Below are 15,843 nucleotides of genomic sequence, written 5' to 3'. Positions count from 1 at the left end.
ATTTCGAGCTAGCGAACTCAAAGTGACAATTTGACAATCAATATGGTGGATTAATAGCCATCGACGAGTAGAAAAAGATGTTGGAAAAATATAGATATTACATATATAATAAGAATAGTTTACTATTTTAAAAAGCTTAAAATTGATCTAATTTAGTTAAAGTTTATTGCGTTTCAATAATTAAATAAAGTACGAGCCGAATATAGTAGATACTCTAATTATTAATTTTTAATTGATAATGAGCTAATTAGAAATTCGTGTTAATGTGTAAAAGTTATATGTTAGATTAGATCCTCGAATTATATATTGGTAAATTTTCTACCATCTTTAGATAAAAAAAGAGTTAGATCTTCTAAAATATTTGTGTGTTAATTTAAAAAATTAAAATCTCAAAATATCAACAAATTCAAATAATTTTATTAGACGGAGATGGTATTGATTTATTAGACTCAAAACCCGTTTCATCCGGCTTATTTTATCAACTCTCCCCATCCCCATCCATTTTCCACAATTTCATAACATTATTTTCGGTTAAACAAATTTACTCTAAAATAAAATTATTTGTCTAGTTCATTAGTCAAAGCTTAACATATTGGTCGTGGTTCGAGCACCGTGGCCGGCATAGGTTTTTCTTTTCGTTTTTGGTAGGGAAATCAGCAACAACAGTACTTTTATTTTCTTCTTTTTCTAAAAAAGAACCCTGAATGTTTCAAGTTATATAACTTTTAAGTAGTAAAGAACAAGCATTGACACTCTTTGTTCTGGTTTTAATTCACTTCAGCTCCTAATTTTCAAGTTTTCTGGAAAATCCAGGTGATTCTTTACTCCTTCTCTTTAAGAAAAGAAAGATTAATCTTTTATTTAGCTTTTTTTTTTAAAAAAAATGTTTTGGTTTTTATTTTCTAATAGTATTTTTGTGCTTATAGAACTATTGGCTTTTTCTCCCTTTAATTTGATTCTAAACTTATTCCATCAAATGGGTTGTCTCAAATCCTATTCTATTAATCAAAATCTGCATACCCTTTTTTCTATTTTAATTCACCCATTTCCTCAAACAGTTGCTTTGCATTCTTGTTGTGAATTTCCCTTTTTTTGTATAAACTAGAAAATAACATTTTTGAAGATTTAGACATTTTTTATTTTTAATCACGAACGGTTTTGGTTTTTATTGTTTATGTAGTTATGTTACAAATGGTTTTGAAGTTTTCAGATTGTTGAATATATTTGTTTGTTTAATTCGCCCTTTTTATATTAAGATTTGTTGCTACAATGTTGTGATTTTTAGGACACTGCAGATTGGTAGAACCTAACCTAATCAAGTTGTACGAAGCTTTTGCATTGTTGGTTTAAGGAAGAATGAATAATGGAGCGGGAAGACGGATCAATGGTGGAGCGGAAGAGGATGATGATGAAGATGACGTGAATGGGGATCTTGATGCGTGGGAGAGAACTTACACTGATGAGAGGTCATGGGAATCTTTGCAAGAGGACGAATCAGGGATGCTTCGCCCCATTGACAACCAGGCCCTTTATCATTCACAGTATCGCCGGCGCCTTCGTTCCCTTTCGTCCACTGCTGCTCGGATACAAAAGGGTCTCATTCGTTATCTATACATTGTTATCGATCTTTCTCGGGTACCATTTTTCACCGCTTATTCACTGTAGTTTAAGATTTTGCTTGTTAGACTAAATATGCCGTTATTTGGTAAAGAGCAACAATTTTGGTCTAGAGTACTCACTTCTGAAGCAGAACAATCAAGTTTGATAAGCAATCTTATCTAGGTTTGATTTGGTTACTTCTAGTAATTGAGTTTCACAATCATGAGTAAGTATCTGTAGGTTTAATTGATGTTACCTCACACAAGTCTATGATATGTTTAGCCCATAACTTGATCACTCCTCTTTGTTCACATAGAGAAAAAGCCAAGAAGAATTTTTATGGTATTTTTTGTTGAAGTTTCTCATGGTAGTACTACTTGCATGTGTTAAGCAATTTGCCTGTTTGAATTCCTTAAAGCGATACATTCCTATCAAAGTTCTTCACTTGAAAACCAATCCACTATCTGCTTTATGTCTCTGCGATATCTTATTTGGTAAGGTTCAATCTATTTTTATTGTCTTGATTGTTCATCCTGCATCTTAATAGAATACAATTGATGTATATCCCCTTTAGGTAAATATGGTTGAGGTTTTGCATAGAACTGGAACCCTTCATTGAACTTATTATATCACTTAAGCTTTGTTTGGTACGAAGGATGGAAAAGAGGTAGGATAGAAAATTTGTCAATCTAATGGTTAAGTTACAAAGTAGGAAAGTGATTGTGAATCTTGGCCATTTGATTAACAAATTTTCCATCTTCACTCTTTTCCATCCTCCATACCAAGCAAGGGTTTAAGGTCCACTGAAAATTGGTTATTCTGATCCAACCATTTAGAAGTAAAAAATAGTTGAAATTTCTTGATTGTTTACATGAACAACTGATTTTGTTTTTTACTGTATTTAGGCAGCTTCAGAGATGGATTTCCGACCAAGTCGAATTGCTGTCATTGCAAAACATGTTGAGACTTTCATCCGGGAGTTCTTTTACCAGAATCCTCTTAGTCAAGTTGGTATTGTGACTATAAAAGATGGGGTTGCTCACTGCTTAACAGATATTGGTGGTAGTCCCGAGTCTCATATCAACGCTTTGATGAAGAAGTTGGAATGTTCAGGTGATTCCTCCTTACAGAATGCATTGGATCTTGTAGATGGGTATCTGAATCAAATTCCATCATATGGTCATCGTGAAGTTCTCATATTATATTCTGCTCTCAGTACTTGTGATCCTGGAGATATAATGGACACCATTCAGAAATGTAGGAAATCTAAAATAAGATGTTCAGTTATTGGCCTCGCTGCAGAAATGTTTATATGCAAACATCTTTGCCAGGAAACAGGAGGAACGTACTCTGTTGCACTGGATGAGGTAAGAGAGACAGTAGGCATTGATTGACCATATTAAACTGAACTGATGTAAACTCATGTTTATATCCAAAGGACCTTTGTCTTAGAAAAGCTATCCCAATATCTTCTAAAATGTTCTATATTGCACGTTGTTCTTGAAAGTTTTCTTTCTTTGCATTTGTTGTTTTTTATTTTGCTTTTGGAAGGTGGGGAACTGGAGTTGTTGATTCTGTTTATGTATTTTCAGTTGACTTGTAAAAGATGGAAAATGAAAAATCTCTCTTATGTGTTTTTCTTGTGCAGTCCCACTTTAAAGAGCTAATATTGGAACATGCACCACCACCACCTGCCATAGCGGAATTTGCAGTTGCTAATTTGATCAAGATGGGATTCCCACAAAGAGCAGCTGAGGGTTCTATATCGATTTGTTCGTGTCATAAAGAAGCTAAGGTAGGTGCAGGTTACACTTGTCCAAGATGCAAAGCCCGTGCATGTGAGCTTCCTACTGAATGCTGTGTCTGCGGGTTGACACTCGTGTCTTCACCCCATTTGGCTAGATCATATCATCATCTCTTTCCAATAGCACCATTTGACGAGGTGACCTCATCTCATTTAAACAATCCAAACTGCAAACTGCAAAGAAATTGTTTCGGGTGCCAACAAAGCCTCCTTGATCCAGGTAAGTGGTGATAAGGATTGAGTACGTGATGGTTTTCTAATACTAATCTGTTTTGACTTTTTATTAAATGCTAAAAGTATTGAAATTGCATGTGTGATAATATATGTTACATTTTAAGGCAGACTGCATGAAATAACCAAACTAAATCATGGATTATGCAGTTATGTTTGTTTGACCTTGTAATATGTCATTGTTCTTTCCACCTGTCTTTGATTTTATTTGAGAATTGTCCTTCTTGATGCTTGCCGGTTTTTGGTCTCAGGAAACAAACCCGGGCCTGCCGTTGTGTGCCCGAAGTGCAAACGGTACTTCTGCCTGGATTGTGACATTTACATTCATGAGAGTTTGCACAATTGTCCCGGTTGTGACAGCTTGAGGCATTCCTAGGCAGTCATTAGAAATGAAGACTAGGAATTACTTTTGCTGTGGAAACTCAAGGATGTCATATGCTACTTTCTATGTCCAAATTTTACAAGTTTGAGAGTCGGATTTTATTACTTTTGTGACATATCATATAGATAACTTTGCTACATGATTTTCATTTGCTGAAAATTCTACATTTCCCATGTTTTAATAGAATGCGACCCGCTGATATGCATCAACTACTGCTAGTGACAATCCTGTTGTGATGCATCGAAATTAGATGGAATATGCAGAGACAACTGACATGCACGTACAAGGTCACCATTTAAGAAAATAAATCAGCAGTAGCCAATTTTTCAAGACCGTACATCTCCCTTGCAGTCAAATTTCTTCGTCAGTGATCATAAAATTAGTACGTCAATTAAAGGAGCTATGAAATAGTAATGCAGTGATCATGGAACCTATAACGAACTAGAAGAAGTCTAATGCCCTGTACATGTTACGAGAGTAGAACTTTAGTCTTGTACATCTTGTGCCCTTAGGTAATTTTTTAAGTTTAAATCCGCCTAAGTTAGTTTAACTCTCTTAAAGTGAAAATTCACAATAGAATTTCTTTAAGTTATCGAAAATAAAGAAGAAGCAATTCAAAGACAAAAGACGCAATGAGAGGATAGAAAAGTTACAAAAAGCAAAAACACATCAAGTGTTTGAGTAAATGCTCTCAATAGTATTCAATTACTTTATAATTGAGTGATCACAAATGAGGGGAAACCTTTATTTATAATTGAGCTCTCTTAGATCCAATGGTATAGTTTATTTTAAATCTATGGTTGAGATTAAAATCTATCTACAATTTTTCTTCTTAATGGAATTACACAATCCTTTAAGATTACATAATCAAATCTTCTAAGATTACACATTTTCTAAGATAAGTTTTCACATTTACCATGGTAGCTTTAATTTTTTTTAAGTGCTTCACTTGGCCACTAATGTTTCAAGTGAATGAGTTTCTCCACATGTTTCATTAATCAAGTCAGTTCAAGTGAGTCGAATGAGCTTCATTTAATCAGTTGACCTTCATGGGACGCTTTGAGTGCATTAGTCACGAGCTTTAATTTGTAGCTTATGACATTCTCCCTCACATATTCTCGCAATGCCCTCGTTGCATTATCAGAATGACACTGTTTTGATTCGTCTTAATACTATCTAGATGCCTTGGCCAATTGACTAGTCTTTCTATCGGGTAGTTCCATCCCTCGAAACTTTTGTCTTGGGTTTTTTTGTCGTCTAACTTCAACTGTTTCACTCATTGGTGCATCTCGTTTGCAAGAGCTCACCGCTCTTACTTGCCTGTATTGTGACTTGCCTCGATCAGAATCCTCTTGATCCTTACAAATAGGCCTCGGCGTATCCACATTGAACACTGGGTTACCTTTGAGTATTCCCGCCAACTTTGATTTGTAAGTCCTTCGACTTATTCGCTTCAGAACTCTAAAAGGCTCGTTGTGTCCTTGCCAAGCCAATAGTAAGTCAAAATAAAAAACACTAGATAAGTGTTTGAGATGTAACTCGCACATTGCATTTACTCGTGTCAACTGTTCAATTTGCAACACTACTTTACCCCTAAAATTTTGATGCACAAGCCACCTCTCTCATAGGTGGTAGCCCTATTGATAACTCAACAGGCTCTACATTGGTTTGCTGCTTCTTTAGCATTTCCAAGGGGATCTCCGTAGCACTCTGATTTACCAAGTCAATATTCTTACCACGCGGAACATCCTTGGTTAGTTGGATTATCAACAATATCTTGGTTTCACCTCTCATGTCTCGACTCATCGGCAGAACATATTTTTTATGCCGAGTATCCAAGATACATATTCAATCAACAAAATGCACCAATAGAACATTAATCCAATCAAGGAAATTCAATCCAAACACGAAGTCGTAATCATCTAAATGATTTACCTCGAAATATTCCTTGTTTTTCCACTCACCGATTTGTAACTTCACTCCTTGTGTTACTCTCACAGTTGAGACCTCTTTGTAATTTACCATATTGATCTTTTTGGTCGATTTGCTAACCAATAGACCAAATTTACCTACAACTTTTTCTGATATGAATAAGTCTGATGCCCTTGTATCAACAAAAGCATTCCTTCGACCTGTGATGTTGATGTCCACAAACATCAATCCTTTCTACTTGTGATCCCTCTTTGCTTTAATAGAATCAAATATCATTGATCCAAGCTTTAAAGCCTTCTTCTCTGGCTCCGCTTCATCTTCTTTAGTGACAATTGACAACTTAGATTGCTCTGGATAGTCTTGCATGCTATGCGAACCACAATATAAGAAGCATTTCATTGGCTTCTTTTCATTTCCTTTGACCCTCTTGGCTTCGACACCACTCACGATCAAATCGAGTTTCATAGACTTTTTTCTAACTCATCATCCCCTTTAATGGAAAAAATAAGGATCGTTTCAGATAGTCCTTTACCATATGCGAACAGTTATATAAGAAGCATAGTATCTCACTTTTATTTTCTTTCCGGTTATTGGGTTTCCTTTTACCATTTTGTGGTTTTTCATTGCCACAATTATCGTCGCTATACTCAACTTGTCCTTCATCTTCCCCACCATTGCCCTTCTCCTTGAGCTTGGAAGACTCGAACTTGTCTTTACTCGGAACAAGCTTGATCATGGTTTTGGATAGTTCTTGGACCCCTCGACATTCAAATTCTTGTTTAACCTGCAGCTTTAACCTATCCATGAAAAAGAAGAATGCCTTATTCTTACTCAAATCCATGATTTGGAGCATTAGTTCACTGAACTCCTTCACTTACTCTTTAATTGTGCCGTGTTACGAGGACCAATACAATTTAGCCTTAGCCTCCTTCTCGACAGATTATGGGTAAAACTGTTCCTAAGCTCTTTTATAAATTCTTCCCAAGTCACTATTGTGGCCTAACCATGCCTTTCATTTGTGGACCTCCGTTGCCACCATAAAAGAACAAAATCAGTGAAATATCTAGTAATAGTATTTACCTTAACATCATCTTTAATGTCCACGGCACAGAAGTATTGCTCCATCTCCCACAAGAAGTTGTCCACTTACATTGCAGACTTTGCCTTCTGAAAATTCTCTGGTTTGGGGACATCTATCTCTCAGTTTAGTGTTGCACCCAACACTTGTTTACCCACAACGGCTCGAGACACAATGAGCTCTTCCTCGTGCTCCTCAATTCTTGTGCTCAATGCCCCTGTCATGGTCTTAGTTTCCTCCTTCAAAGCTATCACTGTGGCCTTAAGAGCATTGTCCCTCACTACCAGCTTATCCACGGTGGAATTGAGCACCCCTCGCATCGCTTCCACATTAGAACTGAGAGACTCCAACATAAATTCTCTGAGTTACTTTTCCATCGAGTCCAACTTTGCAGTGTGTCCCTTAACTACCTTAAGTGTTTTCCTCACATCCCCCATGGATTCCTCAAGATTGATCACTTTACTTTTCAAAGTCGACAACATTTCCCTTGATCAGCTAGCTTTCCTTGTCCTTTCACATGTCTTCATTAACCCAATTTGCTCGTCTACTCCTTTTATCATCTCGACTGATGCATTCAAAACCTTAGCTCGGATACCAATTGTAACGAGGCTAGAACTTTAGTCTCGCAGCTCGTGCGGCCTTAGGTGATTTCTTAATTTCAATTTCGCCTAAGTCAACCTAATGCTTGCAAAGTGAGAATTCACAATAGAAATTTTCTAAGGCACCGAAAATAAAGCGGAAGCAGCAAAAGAATAAAAAAGTAACAAGAAAGCAAAATCACGCCAAGTGTTCAATTAAATATTCTCAATAGTATTTAATTACTTTAAAAAGTACAACTGAGCAAGGGGAAGGCCTTTATATATAGTTGAGTTTTCCGAAATCCAACGATGCAATTTAGTTTACATCAACAATTGAGATTAAAGCCTATATACAATTGAGATTATTAATAGATTTACACAATCCTCTAAGATTACACATATTCTAAGAAAAGTTTCCACATTTACCATAGTAGGAATAATTTTCCTTAAGTGCCATCCATAACTTTCAAGTAGATGAGGTTCTCCATATGTTTCTCGAATTAGACTAATTCAAGTGGATCGAATGAGTCCCATTTAGTTAATTGACTTCCATGAGACATTTTGAGCACATCAGTCATGAGCATTGATCCGCAACCTATAACGTTCTATTGGCTTGGGTAAATATTAATTATATTAATTATAATATAAACATATTAAACATAATTAAAAATTATCTATACTATTATTTACATCCCTTTGGTGTCACAAGTCAATTAAACACTAACTCAATTAAGAAAATATATTTCTATAATTAAAATAAACTTTATTTATTTAAAAAATAATAATAAATTTACATATAATTGAATCTCGTACTACTTATATTTATAAAACATGAATTTCACTACTAAATCAAAGCTTTTATCTTATTATAATATTTTAACTTTCCATTCCTTGTTTTTTTTTTTTAAGCTTTAAAAACTCTTTGAAATAATAATATTGAAAGTCATGAACTCGAAACAACAAAATATGGTTACGACATTTTATCATTTCAAATATAAATACTAAACACTGCTCATATTAATGAATTAAAGTTGATGTTAAGCTTTCCATATTCAGTCATTGATTTAGAGAATGAATAATTAGCATTTTATTATCATCTCTCACTCACCTTTCCATCTTTGGTTTCACTACAAAACAGTTGCAAATCTGAAACAGTGACCATAAAAAAGGATTGCTGTAGTAAAATATGTAGGCAATGTCCCAAAAGAGCCTCTTTCATCAAAGGTTATGACAGTATGCGATACCTATGCAAGAAGTAGAGTCATCAAATTCAGATGATGTGTACCTCCAACACACATCAACCCAAACTAATAGTTTTGAGAAAGGAGGGAAGAAACACAGAAAGTAAGGAATTCATTGTCTTCTCTCTATTTCTACCACGTACGATTACTTCATTGCCTTCTTCGTCGATTATGTATAATGTTACGCTCATCCCATATTGGACAGGAACATGTTGGTTTCTTGTTACGCCACTCGGCTCCACAAGTGTAGCAGAACTCAAATCCACATCTGCACAAATGGTAAAACTTGATTTTGTCATCATCTTGCTTTAAACAAGGAGCAAAGTAAATAATCATCAACAAATCCTCCCTTTCTAACATTCAATCAGATAACATCAGGCAGAGTAGTAAAGAGTAAAGGTGACACTAATCCAAGATTTTAAGCCCCCCCCCCTTCCCCGACATTACTTATCTTCCATGGAAAAAGAAGAAAAGGTACCTGCAAGTGATGTGATAGCACCCTCCAGCAAGTTCAATCACATGTTTGCACTTAATACATTCACGCCATTGTTTTTTAGTAGCAAGAGTGTTCAACATAGCATATTCTCTAGCAGGATGAGGATTCAATCTTTTGTAATCAATGCAGGTCATATCAAAGTGCCAAGGAACCTTGCAATAGATGCAGAAAAAGCGATGGCATTTCACACATTTTCTGGCCCCAGATTTTTCAGCAACAAGCATTACAGTTCTAGTATATTGTAAGACCTCACTTTTCGACATTAGCGCAGAACACCTTGGAAATGCACAATAAACTTTCTCTGAAACAGCAATAGAAGCTTCCTTCTTGCGGTTGCTCATGATCTCAACTAATTTAGCATCCAAGAATTTTCCACAGCTATCAATAGTCACCTCAGTTTTACAGCCTTCATGAGGACAACTAGCCACCATTGAATTTAGCAATTTGACTTCTACATGCTGCTTCATGCAAGAAAAGCAATATCTGTGAAAGCAACCATCGACAGTGAACATCTGAGTAGCATCAATATCTTCAAAACATATCATGCAAGTCTCCTTCAAACCCTTGCCATTGCTAGTTTCTGCAGGCCAAGTAATCTGAGAGACTATAGCATCTCTTGCTAGCTTGAACACAAAGCTCATATCATTACGTGCCGCAAATGATGGTTGAAAGTCAGTAAATCGCTTTTGTAGAAGAGAGACCTCGTTGACTTTTGTCCCCAACTTGCTCTGTCGAGGTTGCTGTCTGCCTGTAATCTATATTCAGAAATCACAGCATAAACCATTACCATGTAGAGATTAATAAAATCATAAATATAAGTAAAATATGCATGGCAATGGATAATTCCCAAAACATCGCAAACACTACTGGCTTTCCACTAACATTCCTTTCCTTATGGAAAACCAGGGATGACAATGATAAAATTTAAACTAGCCAAAACAAACTGAGTCACCATTACTTAGCATCCGTAAGAGGTAAATCAAGACAATCATCAAAGGAAGGGAAAAGATTGAAGAAAATGAGGGGAGAATCAAACAAAGCTAAAAGCGATCATAATTTTCGATTTCTAACCAGGAACTTCTACAAAACCATATACATATAAAACAATTTTTTTAAAAAGAAACTAAACTTTAAAAACAGATATAAATTCAAAGGAGCATTATGGGCGCTAGAACCTTGTATTGCCTCAGGCGCAAGGCACAAAAAAATGCACATGACAAAGTGAAGGCATTACGTATATTATATCTATAAATCATGCACTTTTCTTGTTGGCCAACATTTCCTTATAGTCCCATGCCAACCGCCTTACAAAAAAGCATGGGAAGGTAAGCCAAATGCACCTAATCAAACGGGCGTCCTCCAAACTTGCCTGAATCAAAAACCAATTTGATCACCCAATTGGGTAAGTGTCTTTAAATCTAGAAAAGGTGTGTCTCATTTGTTATCTAAGGCTTACGTCTACAAATAACAATGTCCTTGTCTCATCAACAATCCCATATCAGGACCCATAACGCAAAAAGTGATCTATCAAAGCTATGCCAACCAAAAAAAAAAAAGATAAATGACTACCATATATGGTGCTATTGCCTATAATTAATAAAATTAGCCATCCCACCATCTTTAATTTTTCTATATAAGAAGCCAACAAAGAATTCATTAGCTACAAAAAAGAAGCATACATATTGAAGCAATCGCACAAACACCAAATACCAGAAAAAAGCCATAAATGAAATCCCACCACTCAAATGGTTATAAGCCATTGGTAGCATATCAACAACATGCAATTCTTGATACTAAAAAAAAAAACTAAAAGGATAAACCCATAATAGAAAACTTGAAAAAAAATAACACTATAAACTTACAAATTGATAAACCAAGAAATCATCAACAAAAAGAGTAACCCTTTTCAAGTCCAAACTCAAAGCCGCATTAAGCCCATGAATCACAGCCTCGACTCCAGCCATTTCACCGGTCATGAACTCTGCACCGTCTAACTTCTTCCTCAATTCCAAGACCAAATTATTCCAAAAATCACAAATGGCAACTCCAACACCCCCCACCATAACTTTCATCTCCCTTATCCTCTCTTCACTGACCAAACCTTTAACATAAACTCTAAAACCCTCATTTTGGGCTTCCACCATGTTCTCATCGTAAGGCCTTTCGTAGTTATCCCCATAGTTGTTCCATTCTTGTTCAGGAACATTCATGATGTACCTAGCGAAGTTTTGGTCGTAAATCGAACGGTTCAGGTCGTTCCTGAATCTCCTCTTCTCTTCATCGCTTTCTTCCCTCTCTTTACGTTCCATCTCGAACCTCTCAATGTCTTGGAGCATCAGGGTTACGTAGTCGAAACCCATGTCCGAAGGAGAGGAAAGGGTGACGTCAAGGGAAGAGGAAGGGTGGTGAAGAGGGAGGGAAGCGGAAAAGGCTTCTTGCATTTGGAGTTGGAATGCAAAGTCGAGGTCAGAGTCTAAGGTTTTGGCTTCCATTAGTAGATGACGTTGGAGGGTGAGGACTGATTTGAGGTCATCGTTGTCTTCGTTGATAGTTTGGGTGGCTTTGCCTTTGTCTCGGGAGTGGTTTTCCATGGGGTTCTTTTGTTTTGGGATCAATTTTCTTGGCGAAGTGACAGAAATTTCGTGAGGGGTCGATGGTAGGGTGAACTGCGTCAATATATAGGGAAGTGAAGATACTCCTTACGGAGCAGGGAACTTATGTGAGAAGGAAGGGATTTAGCGTCGGTAAATTTCGCGGTAATTAATTGGTAAAAAAAATATTTATTAAATCTATAATCTATATTCTATAAAAATAATACATAAAAGCACGAGTAGAAAAATATATCTTCAAAAAATAAAAAATATTGAAGTATAATAGAAGTTAAAAAGATAATTGTATATTTAAAAATAATTATAATTTAATCAAAATTGTGATAATCATTATACATTTATAATATAAAACATTATTTACAAAAATTTTGATGTAAAAAAATTATGCTAATTTTATTGATATAAATAGAGTTAATATTTGAATAGAATTTTAAATATCTTAATTATCACTTAATTAATATATTAAAATTAACTTAGGTTAATCAACTATTGTTTTGAATATGTTATTTTGTATTAATTACATAAAGTAAAATTATAATCTATGTCGAATATGTAAAAAATGTATTAATTATGATTTGTAAATTTTCTATTATAAATATTTGAATTGACAAGTTATTATAATTTAATTATATTTAATAATTCAAATAAAAAATAAAAAATTAATTAAGTATTAAACACATGAAATTACATGCAACACATTGATATTGGAAACTAGTGAATTAGTAAAAGTTGTGTGCATTATAAATAAATAAAAAAGAGTAAACTACACCATTAGTCATTAAATTATGGGTAAGTTTTTGTTTTGGTTACTTAACTAAAAAGGTTACAATTTGATCACTGAATTATTTGAAAGTTTCCATTTAAGTCATTAAACTATTCAAAAGTTTTTATTTAATCACTGGTTGTTAGGTTTTTTTTTAAGTTCCACTTCCAAGCGATAATTTGACGGTCTATAAGATGAACGGATACCCATCAACGAGTAGAAGAACATACCTTAAATCTAAGTCGATCTGAAGGTAAATGTCGGAGATCAAAGAAGTTTGATTTTGGTTTGCAGATTTGTGACATCTAAGGTTGTTTCTTGAAAACAAAAACTGAACTATAGAAGAGAAAGGAAAGAGAGCTTTCGATTGGTGCAAGTAATCCAAACAAAGAAAGATATACACTATTGATTTTAACAACCTAGTGACTTAAATGAAAATTTTTGAACAATTCAGTAACTAAATTGTAACTTTTTTTTAATTAAATGACCAAAACAAAACCATAGTTTACTGACTAACGGTGTAGTTTACCCATAAAAATGGGTAAACTATATTGGTAGTCACCAGACCTATCCATGGGTCGGGCTGGGTTGGGTTCAGGTCGAGCCTTGACAAAATTTTAGGCCCATTTGATAGGCCTGGGCTCGACCTGAAAAATGGGCCTAAAATTTTGCCCAAGTCTAACCTCGATAAAAAATGCTAAAACTCGGGCCCAGCCTGGCAGTATTAATTTTCTATATAATTTTTTAAAAAATATTAAAATAAAAGTTTCCCAACAAATTGAAAATAAATTTTAAAAAGATTTATACTTAAATAACAGTAATAGAGGTGCAATTTAACAAGCAAATGCCTCTAAAATAGTAGGAAAATTAACAATAAAATAAGAGTTATACAATATTCAAATTATAATAACAAAATAATAGAAACATAAGAGTGAAATGACAACAAAATAGTGAGATAACAGTAAGAAAACAACAACAAAATTGTAGGAAAACAACAAGAAAACAATAGATTTTTTTCCTTTCGCAAATTCAGGCCAGGCCAAGCTGGGTCGAGCTCGAGCCAAAAAAGCATTACTCGAGGCCCGATTCGTTTTCTAAACGGGCGTCATTTTTTTTGCTCAAGCCCCTTTTTTGGGCTTATATTTTTGCCCAAATACTCCCACTTTTTGGGCGGACCTTCGGGTCAGGCCTTCGACTCATGAACAGGTCTAGTAGTCATCCAACTATTAGTAAGTTTCTTTTTTGGCCATTCAATTATGAAAAATTACGAAATGGTCCCCAATTATTCAATTTTATCTTTTTTGGACATTAGCCATTAAATGGCTAAATAAAAGATGATGTGATAACTTTTAAAATTGACAGAATAGCAACTTTAACCCTTAACATTTATACATTGTGGCAATTTAATCTTGACTTTGAAAATTTTAACCCTCAAAATTGTACGATTCAGCTTTGCTTTCATTTGTGACCCTTTCTCCTAAAAAATTGAAAGCAAACAAATTTATCTGCTAAATTTGATCGAAAATATACCAAAAATAAAAACATCCAACAATCCAAGATAATAATTCTCATATTTTCTCATTCTTTTAAAATTAATTATCAATGTCACAAGAAAAGCAAAACTACAAAAAATGATCAGATTGCACAATGTTGAGGGTTGAATTTTTTAAAACTAAGACTAAATTGACACAATGTATAAATTTTGAGGGTTAAAGTTGTTATTATGTCAATTTTAAAATTTTCAAAGTTATCTTTTTGCTAGTAATTAACGGTTGGTGACCACAAAAATAAAAGTCAAATAATTGAATGATCATTTTGTAACTTTTCGTTGTTGAGTGACTAAAAATGAAATTTACTAATAGTTGGGTAACTATAAGTGTAGTTTATCTTTAAAAAATGGCATAAAGATATCATTTTGGCCCTTATTATGTATAAAAGTTTTATTCATCAATTAAATCATACATAGAGTGATGAAGATTGATAAAAATATTATAGAGGCCCCTTGTATTACAAGTTAGATTGAATTTTTTTTGTACGTTAGATCAAATAACAAATTGGTCATTTCATTAAAAGTTTCATCCATTTCTACAGTTAAATTATGATGTGGTTGATGGAGCAAGTAGGAAACAATACGTGACATGCCACATATACCTTATGCTGACGTGACACCACATCAGCAAATATTTAAAAATAAGAATTTAAAAAAATAAATTTAAATAATTATTTGAAAAATTGAACAATTTTTTTCAAATAATTATTAAAAATTATTAAAAAACTATGAGAAATTATAAAAATATTATAAATTAATAAAAACTTATTTAAAATTACAACAAATATTTGAATTACAAATTAATTATCATCATCGGGATACACTGTATTTAAATATCTAATAATTATTATGATGAATTACTATAAACATAAAAAATAAATTGAAATGACAAAAACAACTAGAAGATAATGTAATATTTAGGGGAATTGAAAGCTTTTATTTTAAGCAGTTTACCTACATCTTATCCACTCCTAAGTGAACTAATTTGAAAAAATATGTTACACATTTAGAAAAAAAAAATAAACATTAAAGAGAATATGGACAAAGTAAATAATGTGGAATATAGATACTACTCACTGAAAAAAAAATTGTAACACCTCTTACCTAATCTGAACTATTAACAGATTTATTAAGAAATATCACATTAAAATTTTCAATTTCAATCTGTAGCCTTGCTTAGTTCCATTACCAAAGAACTTATACATATACTTTAAGTTAATCAATCTACATGCCATTTTTCTAAACCCAAAATCATATACTAAAAGAGTGTTGAAACTTTGAGAGTAGATGCAATCCTCGTGAAGAAGTACTCATCGTATCTTTTATTTACTTTTTTTTTCTCCTACGTGTTTAAAAAAGATGCATTAAGCTACGTGAATAGCTTACTAAGTATCTAATTGAATTCAATAGCTTACCATCCATTCGTTTAAACATAATTAAATCATTTAAGCTAAACTAAATTAATAAGTTACTTATATTATCTACTAACATTTATCTTACTTTAGCAATGCATTTTACTATTCAATTCATAAATCAGTTAATTAAATTCATAATTCATTTCTATCATTTGATTATATAATT

General features: G+C 33.7%; 2 protein-coding genes across 3 annotated transcripts; one reads left to right on the top strand and one right to left on the bottom strand.

Moving 5' to 3' along the window:
* The first annotated feature begins 467 nt into the window (after positions 1-467).
* LOC107889250 (general transcription factor IIH subunit 2) lies at positions 468-4,175 on the top strand. Of its 2 annotated transcripts, XM_041076477.1 has the most exons (6): positions 473-644; positions 782-813; positions 1,286-1,635; positions 2,505-2,966; positions 3,248-3,623; positions 3,886-4,175. In XM_041076477.1, the coding sequence occupies exons 3-6, from the start codon at positions 1,357-1,359 to the stop codon at positions 4,008-4,010; spliced, it is 1,242 nt and encodes a 413-aa protein (XP_040932411.1). In that variant the 5' UTR covers positions 473-644; positions 782-813; positions 1,286-1,356; the 3' UTR covers positions 4,011-4,175. The 2 variants fall into 2 exon arrangements, with proteins under 2 accessions (XP_016669100.1, XP_040932411.1); XM_016813611.2 differs by lacking the exon at positions 782-813 and having other exon boundaries at positions 468-644.
* A 4,492-nt stretch (positions 4,176-8,667) lies between these two features.
* On the bottom strand, positions 8,668-12,030 carry LOC107889249 (uncharacterized). Its single transcript, XM_016813609.2, has 3 exons — positions 11,204-12,030; positions 9,324-10,096; positions 8,668-9,113 (listed from the first exon to the last, which is right to left on the bottom strand). The coding sequence occupies exons 1-3, from the start codon at positions 11,930-11,932 to the stop codon at positions 8,996-8,998; spliced, it is 1,620 nt and encodes a 539-aa protein (XP_016669098.1). The 5' UTR covers positions 11,933-12,030; the 3' UTR covers positions 8,668-8,995.
* Between the last annotated feature and the right edge of the window lie 3,813 nt (positions 12,031-15,843).

This window comes from Gossypium hirsutum, chromosome A09 (assembly GCF_007990345.1).
Source record: "Gossypium hirsutum isolate 1008001.06 chromosome A09, Gossypium_hirsutum_v2.1, whole genome shotgun sequence".
NCBI lineage: Eukaryota > Viridiplantae > Streptophyta > Magnoliopsida > Malvales > Malvaceae > Gossypium > Gossypium hirsutum.
Note: the sequence above shows the minus strand (reverse complement) of the source record. Positions and strands in the feature narration are given on the sequence as shown.